At 40.2% G+C, this 17,813-nt stretch overlaps 1 protein-coding gene across 4 annotated transcripts in view; it reads right to left on the minus strand.

Moving 5' to 3' along the window:
* Positions 1–17,813, minus strand: part of NKD1 (naked cuticle homolog 1) — a 110,174-nt gene that overhangs the window by 17,654 nt on the left and 74,707 nt on the right. For 3 of the 4 annotated variants that reach the window (XM_025154270.3, XM_414094.8, XM_046899710.1), the window contains 2 exons: positions 8,102–8,208; positions 5,460–5,555 (listed from right to left, as the gene is read on the minus strand). In XM_025154270.3, coding sequence (XP_025010038.1) covers positions 5,460–5,555; positions 8,102–8,208 — 203 coding nt within the window. The remainder of the gene's footprint in view (positions 1–5,459; positions 5,556–8,101; positions 8,209–17,813) is intronic. The other variant, XM_015292399.4, reaches the window with a different exon arrangement.

Here is a 17,813-nt window from a genome sequence, read left to right on the forward strand (position 1 = left end):
TCTTAGCAAACTGACAGTTCTGATTTGGTCAACAAGTCTGCTTGGGTCATTCACTGCTCCACCATCTATCACAGTCCTTGTAGTACAAGCTACAAGGCAGCTTGAGGCTTGTGCTGCTATCCAGTTGGTGCTTCACTTCCAAATTCCTTAGGGTGCTGATCTGGTAGGAATGAGTTTTGATCTGTGACTGAAACTACCTTCTCCTAGCCCTTTTTGGGCAACTAACATGGTAACAGCATCTGCCAAATCCCTAAGACTAGACCATTACAGTATGTTACAATAACTGTGTTTCACAGATATGCCTATATTTACCTCCAGAATAACTGTAATCTTCCAGAAGCCTCATGGCAGATACGGGTGACTTATGCTCCCCTTGAAACCTGTCCCACTAAACATCATCTGTATTTACATTGCCTAAAGAACTGCTTAAACCCATGGATGAAGCTTTGACTTGCACCTGCCAGCTTGTGCATTTCACCATTGAGAAATTCAGTGCCAAGAATCAAGAATAAAACACAGTGAAATTTTCCTCTGCTCTGGTAGGCTGATCAACATGTCTCAGGATCATCTATCAAAGAATCCAGCTTTTCCACGCAGTGTATTATCGTGCTTACTGGTCACATGATTTTACAGCTGCTTTCCTTAAGACCATTCAGCACCTCCAGCACAGAGTTCCAGCCCATGTCTCAAGCATCTGTGTTTTTTACATGAAAAATAAATGTCTTTTAGTGTTTTCCACTTTCCCAAAATAATGGTTTTTGTGCTGTAATGTACTTCTAAACAATTTCTACTTAAAAATCATTGTGGATTTATAATCTAGTATTTTAAACAGTAAAGAGAAATGAGAACAAGAAAAAATGATCTCTCTCCTTTGTAGTAAACCAAGTGTATTTAGTGGGGCTGTGCTAATCTAAATGACTTCTGAAAGGTTGCAAGTATGCAGTATTTCTGCTGGGATAGCTATTTTAATCAAGTAAGAAAGCTGAAACTGTGATAATTTTTCATAAAGAGAAAAACAAAGGCTTTTTGGGTAGTATCCAAACAACTAACAAATGACATACTCAGATTTAATTGTGTCTTGCTTATTGAACACCACAGTTGGTTTTTGCAGGGCTGAAGGGTTTAACAGTGTTAATCTTTGTTTTTCACATCCTATGTTTTCAAGCAGCTAGTAACAACAACATGTATTAAAAAGAGAAACTTTAATAGATAGCTAGAAATTCTTGCATTAGAAATACTAAGAAACATACAGTATAGGCCACACATATGTGGTGCACTCACACATTTTTCTGCAGAATTCTTTACTGATCTCCAGTAGGAGATTAGCAGGAATTTAGAAACTTCAGAGAAACTAGAGGGTCCACAAGAAAGAACAAGAGCAAATTATGTTTAACTATTCATCATTCCTTATAGAACTCATGTTGTTTAGCAAGTCCTGATTCCCAGTTTTCATTTTTTGCTTCTAATTACTATTGCTAGTCCAGTGTTGCCTTTGACTCAATTCAAAACGAAAACAGAAAGCATTTTTTCTTAACATTTCTCTCCTGTGCAAATCCACCAATTTAAGGGGCTGAAATGATGACCCCTCAAATATGGACAGACATGACTCCTCTATCTGTTGGCTCAATCGCTGCTTTTTTATCATGAGTTAATGCAATGGTCACAGAGAAGAACAGCTAATTTCAAGTGAAGGGTCACGGTGATAAATGCTAGTCCCAGAAAAGCCAGTATCCTTCCCCAGGTCAAAGATTTGGTGCTGAGTTCTGAATGCAGAAATATCCTCACGCTTTTTCACTCATAGGAAGATACAAGCAAAAATAATTAAGAACAAAGAAAAAAGAAAAAAAAATGGAAAGAAACAGAAGAGAAGAAAAAAGGTATTTAATGTAAAATACAAAGAACATTTTCAGCATTAAAAATGTATGAAGAGAAACATCAATATCAGTTCATTACCTTTCCCTCAGAAAAAAGAAAAGTACAAATGTCTTATCTGTACCTCCTTTGTAGTCTGATTTTTACATACAGCAGGATGTTTTTGTTGCAACATCAGCTTTGTTTGATCATGTAAATTTTTGAATTGTCTTTATTTGGAGCCTGAAAGGAGCTTCACTTGCTATCTATTCAACAACTAGTCTAGAGTAAATTCCCACGGTTTTTTTTTTTCATTTTTCTTTTTTTCCAGACAAGCAACTTTTTTTGGAGTGCTTATTTCTGCAGCTATTCACCAAAGCAATGATATTTTCCAAGAAAGAACCGATTGCAAAAAAAACGCTCCGTGTTTATGAAGTATAATTACATTCAGAGAGCTCAGTATAAAACCTCATGGATCAAAACACATTAGTTCAATTATCCAAGTTTCAAGTCCGATTACAAATATCCATATGAAGATAATTATAGTGCAGCTGTCAGTTCTAAAAAGACCTGCGGTACATAATGAATTGTCCTCTTATGGTCTATGGAATGAAGGGAAACATTATTAGCCAACTTTTGTCATATACATATTAGAACAGGAAAAATTATCTCTCACTATGCCAAAAGGACTGAAAAATGATAGTCTTCTAAGACAGAAAAAACAGTATTTTGAGAACAAAAACTACTGCTGATTTTCTAATTTGCCGTCCCAATAATTATGCTTCCATGGGTGTATCCCTTCAAGAAGCGTGACTAGATGTGAGGTTCTAATTATAAAGACTAGGGAATAAATCAGAAAACTCTAGAAGGAAATTAAAGCAGTATCAAGTTCTGAAAACGTTGTAAAGATCCAGAATAAATTTCACTAAGATGGAATTTGAATGCTCTTGTCATGGTGTAAAACCCAAGGGAAACTTTATCCAGTAACTGAATCCATCTCTTATTCACAATTTTCAAACGTTTTCATGAATAAAGCACTCAGTCCACTTGCAATATCACACCCCACCTACATGTCTCTTACAAACTTCATTTTATACTGTATCCTTTAGAAACTCTCTGGACATGAAGTCCAAGGTTTTAAAGAACACGTTTGAATCAAATGAAATGGATGTGGGCAGGCAAGCCACTTCCTTCTCCAGTGCCTCACTTTTCCAAGAAGAAAAACAAGGATGATAACACCGATTTCACTTTTTAAGGCACGTCAAAATCCACAGATAGAAACCTAACAAGAAATTTCATCTCACTATTTAATCCCATCATAAATCCAGGAGGCAGTCAAGTGAAATTTTCAGACAGGAGAAGGTCCACACTAATCTTTTCTCAAAAGAACAGTGGACTGTTGTTTAGAAAAGCTGACCAGTTCTGAAATGGTTTTCATCAGCTCACTGAATGGCATTGCTACAACTCAGTTCTCTTCCTCAGACTGTCTGTTCTGTTGCTGATCCAGCAACGAGCCTTGCACACTTAACTCAAAGCATGTGTCCCATTCATTTTAATTGAAACTGTTCACATTTTTAACATTTGCCATTGTTAAGCCCTTTGCTGGATCAGGAGCAGAACTGTTTAACAGACTACAGGATCAAGACCACAATGTCGAGTGCCGGTGTCTCAGGACCTAATAGAACAAGCAATTCTATATCATACGAAGAGACAGAAACTCCTCTTTTGTGGATGAGATGCTATCATTAGTCACTCTTGTATAAACAACTCTTAAATTGCATCTGGATTCAACAAAGGAAAACCAAACAAGATGTTTTCTACAAATGACAATGGAACAGCTTGCAAAAGAAGTATATAACAACTGGAAAACTGCAGTGGCGCATACTATGAGTTACTATCTTCGGTCACATGCAAAGAACTGAAAATTATCAACCTATTTGGACCCTTGGTTAAAAGAATTTTTTTTTTTTTTGGCACAGGTTCTAGCAACCTCCAGACCTCAGCATAGTATAATTTCCAATCCCTGCATAGATTTTGTTTCAGTTAAGCTGCAGCCTGCTCTTGTACCAGGGAGAAGCAGAATTTGGCTGTAACATATTCTCTAAGTACAGTCAAATTAAGCCCTTTGGTGTACCACATAATCGCAAATAATTACTGTATGCATACTTAAAAGCATATTCTCGTTATGTTCAGCACATGGAACTCCCGCTAATGTTAATGGGAATTCCATGCCTGAATGTAAAGGACACCCATGTGTGTGGGTTTTGGTTCTGCTGTGTTTTGTGTTTCTTCCCCTTTCTTGACAGTTAAGGTAATCTTGTAATGAAGACTTAGCCTTGGGTCTCAAAAGATCTGGCATCAATCTGCCACTAGGTTCTTGTGAGACTTCAGGCAAGTTACTTAACTCTTCTACTTTCGGTTCCATACATCAACAAAGACGATACTCTTTTTTCTTTTCTTTTTTTTTTCCTCCTTTCTTCTCCCTTTCTTCTCCTTGCCCCCTCTCACCATAGCGTATGTTCTCACTGGAAAGCTGGATTTGGCCTGTAACGTTTTTTCTGCTTATTGTCTTGTATGAGGAGCACAGATTTTATTTGACTGTTCAATCCACTATCAGAGTAGAGACAACAAAGAGCTAGAAATGATGCTCACACACACATTAAAAACCTTGAACCACTGCTTTTAGCAATTTGTTCATAAAGGCCAGAAGAGATTTGCTTTAGTCTTCTGGGTGAAATTTCTGCCCTTTACTTAGTGACCTAATGTCAGTACGCTTTCAGTATTACCCTACTCCTTTCAATCATTTCTTAGTGATTTTCATAGATAACAGCATATGTGCCCACAAAGACAAACTGTCAATTTTCAGTTGATTACCTAAAGGCCTGGGAGCCAAGTAAACAGGTTGCAACAAAAACCAGTGACAGCACAACATGGAAAATCTCAATAAAACACACTCTTCTAGAAGTTTCATTCAACCTGGATGGAAGAAGGACCATACTCTAATCTATACAACCTTTTATTTGGCCTCTTATTTTCTCATGACATACAACTTGAAGACATCCTAATAATAAAAAAATACACACAGGTGTGCTATGATAGGCATTCATCCACTATGGCACCACAGCAAGCATCATCAACACTATTTATACTTGGAGAGAGAAAGCAAAGACCAGCCTAATATTCATGAAAACAACAGGACAGTATAGTCAGTCCTACTGGAAAGAATTTCAGAAAGCAACCTTGCTATTTGGTTAGCTTAACTCTGCAAAGCAGGATAGAAGCCAGAACAATATACATTTGCAGGGGTTTATTTTGACAATGTGTTTAGCTGTTCAGTTGCTTCAGATATTTTTCCCCTTCAAATGCCAGCACTATTTTTTAAAAGGCTAATCTCAGATATTAAACAACAACCAGCTTCAAAAGTGGTACAGTTCATCTTAAAACAGTAAGCTACCGGTGGGATTGTTTCTAGGAGGGAAGGGTCCAAGGAAACTGCTGTTTAAGTTGGCAGGACACTTCTGTTTCATAGAAGAAAAAATGTTCCTGTTACAAAACACTTCTCTTGCTAGCAAACGCTGCACACAAAGGGGCAGCTGTACTGTGCTTACCTCACGTGTGACTCTTCCGTTGTTATCAAAGTCATACAGTGTGAAGGTCCATTCTTGCCTGTTATCTTCCTCTACAGACACATCACATTGCAATTCCTAAGAAACATGCAAAGAGCAGCTGATTACCTAAAGCAAAAGGCCTGTTTGCAGAGGAGACTCTGTAGGAGGCTACTTGCTTTCTTCCTCCCTCCCTCCCTCTCTCTCTCATGGGAGGAAGCTTTCAGGATATGTCCCAGAGAGTCCTCTGGCCACCACATAGAAGAAGTCTCATCACAATAATATGATAATCTTAACTCCTTTGGGCTAGGTTTCCAGCAATCTGCAAGATACTACTTCCTACTTCATTGTAGAAAACACAAAGAGGTACAAGAAAACTGTTCCCTGAAGCTGTTAGAATATAATAAGATTTCTCATTGAAAAGTGAGAAAGAAAACTCTGCTGAAGTCAGGAAGGGAAAGACAACAGAAACAGAGTCGCATTATGATGTAGGACGTCATAGCCTCAGGAGCGGTCATTAATACAAAATGGCACAAATCCCCACCAGTGAGACCCGTCAGATGCCTGACACCCAAAGGCTGCCTGTTGGCGCACTGCAGTGTGGTGCCACGAAGCTCCTGATGCAGAGCCTGCCCAGGGGCTGGCAGGTAGCAGCAAGCTGGGAGCCTGGCCCTTGCTGAGCCGCGCTTCTGCTAGTGAGCATGACTTGGGGAAAGCCTGAACGAATCAATTTGTTCAAGGAAAATAATCCCCAAACCAAAACCAAGCCTTCAGTCAAGAACAAAGGATGCACTTCGACTGACTTTGGTCACCTGGGTGCAAACGGTTTGCTTTCTCTCAAGACCTGTGCAATTAGAATTATCCAGAGCCACAACAAGGCAATACGGAAAAGTTACAGTGCAATTAAAATGAAAGCTGCTGTATACAAGTAAAATAAACAGCTCCAAATAGCTTCAGCATGACAGAGCTCAAAATACCTGGTTGATCTTCTGACTTGAAACCAATTCCCTACAGCAGTTACCCGTCTCCCTGTCCCCTGCTGAGTTCAAAGGCAGTCTCCTCTCCGTTGTAACAAGCCCGGCTGAAAGCTGCCAAGTGCCCCACACTCTACTGTGGAAACACCGTTTCATATTACACAAACATTTCCAGCACCTTTAAAAGCCAAATCGCATTCACCTCACATTTAGACCTCTTGTCTCAGCACTCATGTTTCTGATTCTTTTACACCTCTTAAACATTTACCAATCTCATAGCCCCTAGCTTACACAGTTAGAAAACTTTCATTTCTAGAACACGGGGAAAAAATATCAATACTTGGTTCCTTGCCACACATTAATCCTTCTCTGTCCCACATTGCCTAACATAACATCTTTATGTGAGGATGTGCTCTGCTTAGTTAAGAGCCATGGCAATCTTCCCTGCATTAGTCATGGAGCCTGGTACCAAGTGCTAACCTTTATGGCATGCCAAGAACTACTTGGGAACAAACACAGACTTTGCTGGTACGGTGGAGTTCCAGCTATACTGGCACCAACCATGTTGACAGGTGTCCTCCAATGTTCAAATATCAAGGCACTGTTAATTGCAATTTATCATGCCTTTCCTGTCTGCAAATGTCTGCTATTCAAAGGAGAATATAAAATGTGCCTACAAAGAAGAGTTATCGCTTTGCAAAAAAAAAAAGGCAGGAAAGTCACCTCCCCCTGAAGGCACACCAGCACCTAGCAACAGCTGAGCTGCCTCCTTTTAATCAGCCTAAAACAGTAAAAAATAAATTGTACCAGACTACTAAACCTGCTCGGGAGAAGGAAATGAGCGCCCAGCCATGCTGCAAGGTGGCTGCGTGGTCTTTTAAATAACAATTGAGGAACGCAAAGCTCATTACTGTGACAGGCTGACAGCACTGAAAGGTAGAAATCTGCCATGTCTGCTGGAACGCAGAGAGATGAAAACTCGTGCTGTTTCTTGTCAGTACCAGAGAATCTTTCTGTTCACCAAGACAGACAACCCTCTGGCTGGATGACAGCACGTTTCAATACTCATATTTATTAAATTGCTCCCTATACAAACAAAACCTGCTAACTGAGCACAATGTCTGGCAGTTTTTGTATGTCTGCAGGAAAATAGACCATCCAACTTATTGTCCCCAGGATCCTCTTCTTCCTGCCATCCGATCAGGTGGATATCCACTGTAGCACGCGAGGGTCTTTTCACTTCGGAGGCCCTGCCACAGGAGGCTGATGGATAAGGAGGCTTTCACAAATATCTCCTGCATCCAGAAGATTCAACCAAGTGCAACGGTCCACACAAGTCAATCTCATAAGATCTCATAACGCAGGAGGTGGCATAATAAATTACTTCTAAAAGGATCGCAGAGAGAGGATTAAAACGAACACCTCTTCTTACTGTACATTTCAGACCCTACCAAGGAATCACCATCATTCCATTTAAACCTGGAAATAAAACATACTAATCTAAAGGACCAATATCACCAACAGTAAGACACCGAGAATTGTACCATTTATACTCCACCCTTTACCTATTACCATAGGAAAGAGCTATATACGTGCACTGTTTGATCTACAAGCTATTTTTCTACCTTAATTATGTCACTGCAGCGAAACTTTAGAATACAGAAAACTTACTTCAAATTTTAGTTGCTTCTTGGAACCTGTGCGTGTGTCACTTTCTTTTTCTGCTTTCTTTTCATCTCCACTGCAAACTCCATCCGTCTTCTCTGGAGGCAAAGCCACTGCAAAAAATATATTTAAGAAAAAAAAAACATTTATAAGGAAATGTCAAAGCAGTCTTATATTTGCAAATTTGTCATCATATATAGGGTGAAATTGATTTCAGCAAACCTGTGTGAGAGGATCATTATACTTGATTTGCTTTTGTGTTCACTTCACATCTAGGATAATTTCAGCAGACAATCTAGCAACAGCTTTTGGTACACAGACACTCCTACAAATATCACTGGAGTCACAGGAGGTTCAAACAGAGTATTATGGAAATAGAAGTCAGCAGAACTGTTACTGTAAGTAAGTCGAATAATTTTGCAAAATATTGTAAGTATGTGACATGTTGCAAAACACATTGCATTCACCAGCAGCGACTGGAGTAGTGAAGCTGAAATGAAGTCCTCTTTCCGCTCCAGTTTCCCTCATCAAATACACGTAAACCTCATGACTTCCCAAAGAGGTAACAATAACCTGCCAAAATGGTTAAAGCTGTGGTTTCTTTAAAAATATGCACGAAAAAAGCATTTCACCTAAATTTTAAGTTAAAACATTCACACTTACATGATTCAGTAGTACTCATAAGAAGCATCAAAATATTATCAGCTATCGGACACATATCACAACACAACATATCAGCAGGGCACATATACTTCTCAAGCAGATTAAGAGAGAAATGTCCGGAAACTTAATAGCTGTACATTTGGCTCCTGCAGAGGAACTCAGCCCTGCACATGATGAAATTCCATCTGAAGAAAATTAATTCTGTATAAATTCGAGTTATGAGAATATACGCAGATTCTCTGGAACTTCTTAGATATGCTTTTTTACATCCATATACTTCTGCCAACAATGCTATGGCCATACCTCATTAAGCATAGCAGTAATTCTCCTTTCTCCCCTCCAAACAAATGTTGCTAGACCATGGACCTGCAAGTCAGTATTTTTTTCTTGTGCTGCAGCATTTGCATGCAAAAAAAAACCCCTCAAATTAACCTTCCCTTAGATTTATATTCTCAGAAATCCCAAAAGCTGGCATTTCTGCCTCAGCAGTCACACTGCCACACTGCAGACATGGACTGTATTACACACACACTCACACACTGATAGACTTTGATTTCTACTCCAGACATGTTAGGTTTCCCTACACCAAACATAGCTAAGTGGGAAGGTCAGCTGGAGAAAAAGAACGTTCACGTCATGACAATTTGTTTCTTTGCCCACTTAATTTGGTATTATCAGATGAGCAGAGATTGTTTATTAGGAGGTTTTTGTAAAGTGCTTAACAAAATGAAGGCACATATGACAAACATTACGTGCAATACAGAACTCTGGTGTGTATCTGAAGAAGGGCCATATGTTTTACAATCACTTTGTCCATAAATGCAACTCCAGATTCCTGGAAATTCCAGGCTATGGCCACACACACACACACACACACACACACACACGCCACCACCACCGCCACAAAACAAATAAAAAAGAACATTTGGTTATCTATCCTAAGTCAGCAATGTTGCTTCATTCTAAAAACAGCAGGAAATGAAGATGTAACGTGGGCATTCATAACTAGCAGTTATCTAACAGTGGCTCTTCCTAACGATTAAATGCGTGCCTAGATTTTGAGTGGCTCCTTTGTCTGAGTGACCAGCTCCTCACATGGACAGATTTAACTAACCTAACAGAAACACTTGCATGGGGAACTTTTACAATCCCTCACTATCTGGCTCTAGTGAATGTGAAATAATTGAAGGCAAGTCTGGTATGACCCTTACCTTTGTTGGAACACTGGACAACCACTTGCATTAAAAAATCCACCTCATCACAAATACCTTAAAGTCTACAAGGATATACGTAATGTCCAAAAGACTTCTACAGGGGTCTTTTCTTTATCAAGGGATCTCAAATGACACCAGCGTCTCAAACTTTGGGCTAAGAGAGCTGAGGAGCAGATCCTGCACAAGGTGACTGTTCCTTGCCACAATACTCTGTTTATATATTTATTTTTTTCTGCTGAAGCATCTTGCAGAGCATTCATTGCTATGCTTCTGTGCTGCACTGAAAGCCACCTGTGTGTGCATGGAGCACCAGAGCTCTCCAGGCCATGGGGTTTTTTAGAGAGGAATGATGCCAAGGGCACAGAGTTACCTTGTGGGTTCAGGAACAGCCCTTCCACTAGCAAGTATAGTAAACTTTCTGGATGTACAGTATGTGTGTTCAGATAGGAAGCTTTCACTTTAATGTATAATTTATGTAACAGAGGAAAAATGTGCTCTGACAAATTAGTCTTCTCAAAAAACAAGAGTTCAACTATTGGGAAAGGAGAAGATACTTCTTGCAGTACGCTCCTTGAGAGAGTTTAAATACTGTATGCCAGAAATTATCCTCTTTGAGCTTTGCTGACCTTTGATCTGAAGAACTCATTGGCCTTGCTGCTCCAGGGAATTATCCTTTGAAATCAGTTATTCATTTTGGAGCTCAAATGAAATAGGGAAATCTGGTGATCTCATCCTGATGTCAAGTTTCATTCAGCATAGAAAAATGAAGTCTAAGTGAGGAAATTTTAAAGGAGAATATGGAGGTATTAAAGTAATATTTATGAGTGATCAAATAATGTGTCTGTCTGCATATCCTTGTGTGCCGTATCCAAATCCAATGAACATATAAAGATATATAGATTAGAATACGACTGTTTTGTCCAAGAAGCAAAAATATTTGGTATTTTGCCTCTACACTTGGTTTCAACTATTAACATGCTCTCAATTTCATGAAGGATACAAACACATGCTGAACCTACTTATAAATGAAATGAGAATGTCTTCCTGGGACAGTTGAAACTGGCAGTCTGTAAACAGAGATCCACCAGTGAGCTGCATGCCAAGGTTCAGCTGTATTCACAATGTGAACTTCCTTTCAGCTCTGCCAATGATATCAAATGAGACCAGACAAGATTGCTATCTCAAAGGAGCATGGGGAATGAATAGACTGGTGTTTCCAAAGTCTAGACCATCAAAAATAGGTCCACATACAAAATATCTGTACAAAAATACTTACCTACCTCCCCACTCAGATAACAAGTCCTGACAGAAAGAACGCTCTGTATAGATTAATACACTGAGAAGCCTACCCTTGTTGTTGTGGGAATCCACAACCAGAGAAAAAATATATATATTTATTGCTTCTTGTGGGAATAACCATATGCTCTCAGAAACAATGTTCCCTAACAGAATGTTTCATGAATTGAAATACTGCATATGTTTTCTTTATGATATTCTCTTTTCTTGTTCATTATTAATGGTCTTGTATTCACTTCTATAACCTTAAGACACTATAAAAATGCGTCTGGACAATATTTGAAATTGGAAAGACAATAAAGGAAAAATATTAACTTGGAAAAATTGTGAAATACCATTCTTTCATGAAAAACAAACTGACTGGCTTAAGTGTACTAGCAGATGTTTCTCTCTAAGATTGTTAATTACTACCACACAATTGCTCATAATTGAGGGGGGGAGGAAGAGGGAGAGAAGGAGCACCAGTTTAAAGGTATAAAGGCTTATCCTTGAAGAAGTAAGTTGTTTTTTTTTTTTTTCAAAGATTTATTCATTTCTATGAAAAGGAGTGGGTAATAATTCCAACTGCTCCTCAGGAATCTCCAAAAAAATAAATAAAAAAAAAAAATCCCAGATTGCTGTGCTGAGTGCACTGAGTATCGGATACAGGCAGCAAAAGCTTTCCTCCCTCACTTCCATCTTACATCACAGAATAAGAGGGGGAAAAACAGAGAACCAAAGCTGGGCTGCACTCAGGTCAAAAAGTGACTGTTTAAACTTTCACTCAGGTGGATTGCCATTTCAGAGTTCTCAAAATCTCATTCGAGCAAAGCACCATGCTTTGTAGCAAATTATCTTCTTTCTCAAAGTAAGGGCAACTTCACTGTTTTCCAACAGTACTGAGCATTTTAATCAGCAGGATTAGGAAGATCTTGTGGCCAGAAACAAAAAAGGATGCAACTGTGATGAATGCTCATGTCTAAGTTGCAGCTACCAAGGCAAAATTTACACAGCAATTATGAGAACTCAGGCTAAAGACGAACTACTTCAGAGCCTATTTGGGATGACAGCCATTTAGAAAGGTATTTGATGGATCACAGGCCTTAACTCTGAAAGCAGAACTATGGGAGATGCTATGCAATTCCACAGTGATAAATTATGACTGGATGTTAGGTAACTATTATCTTAACGTCAGGGTCATTACTGTGTAATTTTTGAGAGAAAGCAGAGCAAAGGTAAAATTGGAGAACTGACAAAAATGCCACCTATGAAAGTCAGTATCTGGCATACGTGACACGAAATCCTTTGGAGTAAAATATTATTGGACTTCCCTTCAAGTTGGATAGATTGGATTCTAAACAATTCTTTAATCTTGCAGAAACAATGGACAGAGTTATCTGTGCACGGGGGGAAACAACCAACTACTCTAGAGAATCTGAGTCTTGTGAGGGAATAGGATTAAAAAAGGAGAAATTTAAAGTGAATAGACAATATCAAGGCAAAGAGATGAAGTTATAAGCAGTTCAAATGGAACCTCAGTAGCAGTATTTGACAGGTGGAACTGGATGTTAAAAAGCTGGTCCAAGTGAGCTCAGTAGTAAAATTCCTATTGACGTCAACAGGGCAAGGGATTCACTTCCAATTTACAGATCTAGCAGACACACCAAACTTGGAGTCAGACAATGAGGACCAAAGGGACAGAAAGAGAATTAACTGTGTTGCTGTTCCTTAAGTCTCTGATGTCTAAATTATCTGGGTCTGTCAACATTTTTTTCATTGCAAATCAGGTTTGACAAACATAACTGACATTCTTCGCTGACTGCACAGCAACCAGAAGAGTAACAACTATGTTTGATAGTTCTTGAGAAGTCCTGTAGTTAACAATTAAACTCACATTCAGATTTCATTCTTAGATTCTCTTGGAGGCCAGGAATTAAGAAATATCATCCCCAATAAGGACACATGTTGGTTTTATTCCGTAGGAGTTGACTGAAATGCATCCCTGGTGGAGACAGCATAACTTGAGCGAAGGTCCTCTTCCCCAGTGGCTAATGCCCATAAGCGGAGTTGGACTGAGCAGTGAGTAACATTCCTGTTCCACAGCCACCACAAGAGCGAATACATAGAAAAACAGGCTCGTGCTGGGTCACTGCCAAAAGCATGTATTCAACTTTCTCTGGCTGAAAGCTGAAGCTGATGAATTAGACACACCCTTCAAAACAACAAAGATCAAGCTGCCTTCTCTGAAACTTACTGTAGGGAAATTAATTGTCCATTTTAAGTCCAGTGGGACAAATCAAAACCAATTTAGCAGGAGTTGTACCAGCAGTGCTTCGTACTAGTCAATGATAGGTATTTTAACCCGAAAATATGGAGAGAAGTCATTTTCTTCTGCTTCAGCATTACTTGTTGGTCACAACACAAATTAAGGGTTTGATTACACATCACAGAGCAGAGAAAAAAAATAAATCACAGTGTTGCTGCCAGCGCCCAAACGGAGAGAGACATTAAGCACAGAACAGAGGAATGGTGATTCAGAACATGTGATGGCTTGCATAAAAACAACAGCCCAAAATGTTTCAATCATTCAAACATCAGAGTCTAATTGACAAGTCACCACCAGGACATCTCAGAATTGCTACGCTGAAGTTCACTCAGATGTTATCACGTGGCATTTTGTCTCGTGAATAAGTAGTACTCAGACTCGCAGATCTGTGCAACAGCTCCCACAGAGCATCAATTCACATCATCCCTGATAACTTCACATATATGAATTCACAAAGCTCGATACAGAATCATCAAACAAAAACATGTTTAGTTCTGGTGTCTTGTTTTGGTTGTCAGGGTGAGGGCAATTTTTTTATTTCCCTACCAAAAAAAAAGAGATGCACACACAAAGGCCAACACAGTCCCTCTCCCCTGCTAGCCAGCACATAACTCATGCAGGCTTAAACACTAAACCCAGATTCCTCGCACTCTCTCTAGAGCGAGTTTGCTGAAGGGAGGGAGTTTGCTGAATTTTGCCAGATTATGATTCCCTTTTCCAATTAGTTCCCCAACTGGCTGTATTTCATCAACAACTGCCAGATTAAATGCCTTACTTGACCATCTTCACCTAATATACTTTGATGTTCAGTTCTCAAGCTTCAAAATACCTTTTGGATGAAGATCAGACAGCACTAAACAGAATTACTAATTAATTAAGCGAAGTTAAATTTTAAACACTGTTTGTTGTGTTAGCCAAAAGCCCGAACAGAACAGTCTTTTTTTTTCCCTTCCTCATTGGAGATCAAAGAAGATAATTTCTCCCACCCCTCCTCTACCTAAAAGGAGGCTGGGGGGAGGGGGGCAGTCTCCATAAACTCTGGTCAAAACAGTTCAGGATGACAACTGTAGCAGCAAGATCTGTGTTTGATCAGTGGGCATATCAAAAGCCACATTAGCAGAACTCAATCTGCTATAACTAGACATGCCATTTAATGTGGGTAAGTGCTTCTTAAGTGAAAATTGTCACTGTCATATGGACCGCTTACCACTAACTAACAGTGATGTGTCCTTGGAGCCCTGAATGGGCCTACAAAGTGCTGAATTCTGTTGCTGAGCAGTGACAGATGGGGATACCAGGTGATCATTTGTAACTTAAAGCAAAAGAAGCCAGACCTCTCTTCTCTAAAAACAGCTATACAGTGATCTTGGTTAGTAACTGGTAGTAATTTTGCTTTTGAAAATCCCTTCACAGTGTAAGCTGCAAATATGCATGTTCATATAAGATGTTCTGTCTTTAAATTCTTGTCTCTTCAGATTTTTTTCCCCTGAGATTCACAAAGGAAGAAAAAGAAGAAAAAAAACAGACACTACATAACCCTTTATTCAAATGGAGACTGAGTAGGTAATGTTATTAATAATGCAGGCTTTGATATCAACTCGTTCCCATCTAACTCAGATGTTCAGTGGGAAAATCCTGTTTCCACCTTGCTATGATAACAGGGCCTCTGAAGGTATTTGAGCTTTAAGATTCATTTCATCAAAAATGTTTCCCATGAAGAACATCAGTCTGACTCACAAAATTAGCCTTGTATAGAGAGCAGAGCTGTGGACCTGTACTGCAACATTATTTTGGCTGTGCTGAATCAGATGCACAACTGAAAAGCTCTCTGATAATTAATATTCAGTAGCAGGTTTGGTGTTCCCATCTGCAGAGTCCTACATTTCACTGCAAGAGGTGGAGGAAAATGGAGATTTATCTACAACACGCCATACAAATAGAAAGCAATATTAACTAACAGTCGAGCAAATACGCATACGTGCAGAAGCATGTCCTTATCATATTCAGATGTGGGTGAGGAATGGTACTGAGGTGATACATCACATTCTGTAAAACATTCAGAGAAACAAGAATTTGTCTAGGCTAGACACCACCAACGTACTTAAAGTCTAGAGAGCACACAGGATGTCATAACAAGAAATTATCTCCACACAGCAAATGCACTATTATTAATAATTATTGGACAGCCCAAAAATCAGAATTAGAGATGGAAGTCTGCTGTGCCACACGCTGCTCAAAATGCCTAAGAGGAGACAGTTTGGAGCATGCCTACTGGTGAACCAGCCCGTCCTATTGTTCTAGAGAGCCCATGTGTTTCGCAGCCTAAGAGTCAGCCTCCCCCTGCAGCTACCCTGTTGGTAGAAAACTCTGCAATATCCTCCTAAATAGCATCATTGTGAATTTTTGTTCAGACATAATGTCTTGAAATCAGGTCTGCAATCACTACTTGCAGCAGGGCCTGGGCAGCAGCCATTGTATGGAACAGGCAGCTGGGGCCAGGCAGGATAGGTGCTCAGAGCAGCCCCTGGAGGGCCCTGCTGCAGGCATGGGAAGCAGCCTTCATCTCAACAGTGCTTTGCCAAGAACATCCTTTTGCACCTGGATGGCTCCTTTCTCTGTGAGAACTCTACGGAAAACGGAGAATATCCCAAGTTGGAAGGGACCTACAAGGATCACTGAGTCCAACTCCTGGCTCCACACAGACCACCCAAAAAATAAAAACATATTTCTGAGAGCCTTGTCCAAATGCTTGAGCTGCAGCAGCTTGGGGTCGTGCCCACTGCCCTGAGGAACCCGTTCCATGCCCACTGCCCTCTGGCACAGACCCTTTCCCTAACCCCCAGCTGCCCATCCCCTGACAGCTCCATGCCGTTCCCTCAGGCCCTGTTGCTGTCACAGAGCACAGAGCTCCCTGTGCGGAGCTGCAGCCGCCAGGAGGCCTCTCCTCAGCTCCTCTGCTTTGGGCTGCACAAACTGAAGAACCTCAGCTGCTCCTGCACCGTGCCCTCCAGACTCTGCACCACCTTTGTAGCCCCCCCTTTGTACATCCTCCAGTGGCTTCATGTCCTTACACTGTGGTATTCAAACCTGCCCCCACCACAGAGCAGAGCGGGACAGCCCCCTCCCTCACCAGGCTGGCAGTGCCAGACGCGCCCCAGGTATGCTTGGCCCTGCTAGCTTCCAGGGCCCACTCCTGACTCATATTCTTGTTGACTCAGATGACAAAAGGGTCTGCAGTCCCACACTGCATTCTCACCAAGAGATCCTCGGGAGGGACTATAGCTTTCCCCTAAACAAACTTTTTGTGCACGCAGTTCAGGGTGCCCCAGCTCCCCTCAGCACGGAGCCCCATGCCCAGCCCCAGCCACCGTGCTGCTCCAGGGCCCCATGAAAATTCCTTGGGTAGCAGCTCTTCTAATTCTGGGTCTCTTGTTTTACAGCTATGATTCTTTCTCTCTCTTTTCGTTACCCTGACAGTTTTAAATCCTTTTCAGTACAAAGTCGGGCACTTTCTATGACATCTTTTACTGCTGAAAGGAGCTGGATTGTTGGATCAGATTTATAAAGACAGAAAAACCTGATTTTTATTTTTTTGGTAGGCTGGGGGTTGGGACTTTCCATCTAACGAGAGCAGCTGGACTCTGAGCTCTTTCAAGAGCAGAAACGTTGCTTCAGGTTCATTTCCACAACCCCATAGCGCTGCATTTATTATTTGCTTTTACTCACAAACTAGTTGTGGTTACCAAAAAAAAAAAAAAAAAAAGAAAAGAAAAGAAAGAAAACCCACCAAAAACAAAACAAAACAAAACAAAAAACCAACCCTCTTCCAAACAAATTACGTTTTATCTTTTTCTCCACAGGAGAATAAGGTTGACTGCTACTTGTGCTTTGAGGTTTGGATATGATTGAGATGAAACATCTGTTGAGAAGAAAGGTGTGGGGCGGACTTTTTTCTGCTAAAAATATCATGTCTTTTTTTTTTTTTTTTTTTTTTCCACCAAACTTGAAACATGTGATGAAATTCAACTTTTAAAATATAACCCTGGAGCTACTTGAAACTATAAAAGTCTCCTCAGTATCTGAGGCAAGTCAGAATTTCCACTGTTCAAGCTGGGCTTTTATGAAGAGCAGACTTTAGAAAAAGCTGTAATCTGTCTAGGTAACAAAGGGCACTTGTTCTGCCTGGTGAGGTAAAACTTTGGGTTTCTGTAGCTACTGCAGCAGAAGTGGAGTTGAAGCA

This window comes from Gallus gallus, chromosome 11, assembly GCF_016699485.2.
Source record: "Gallus gallus isolate bGalGal1 chromosome 11, bGalGal1.mat.broiler.GRCg7b, whole genome shotgun sequence".
Lineage (NCBI taxonomy): Eukaryota > Metazoa > Chordata > Aves > Galliformes > Phasianidae > Gallus > Gallus gallus.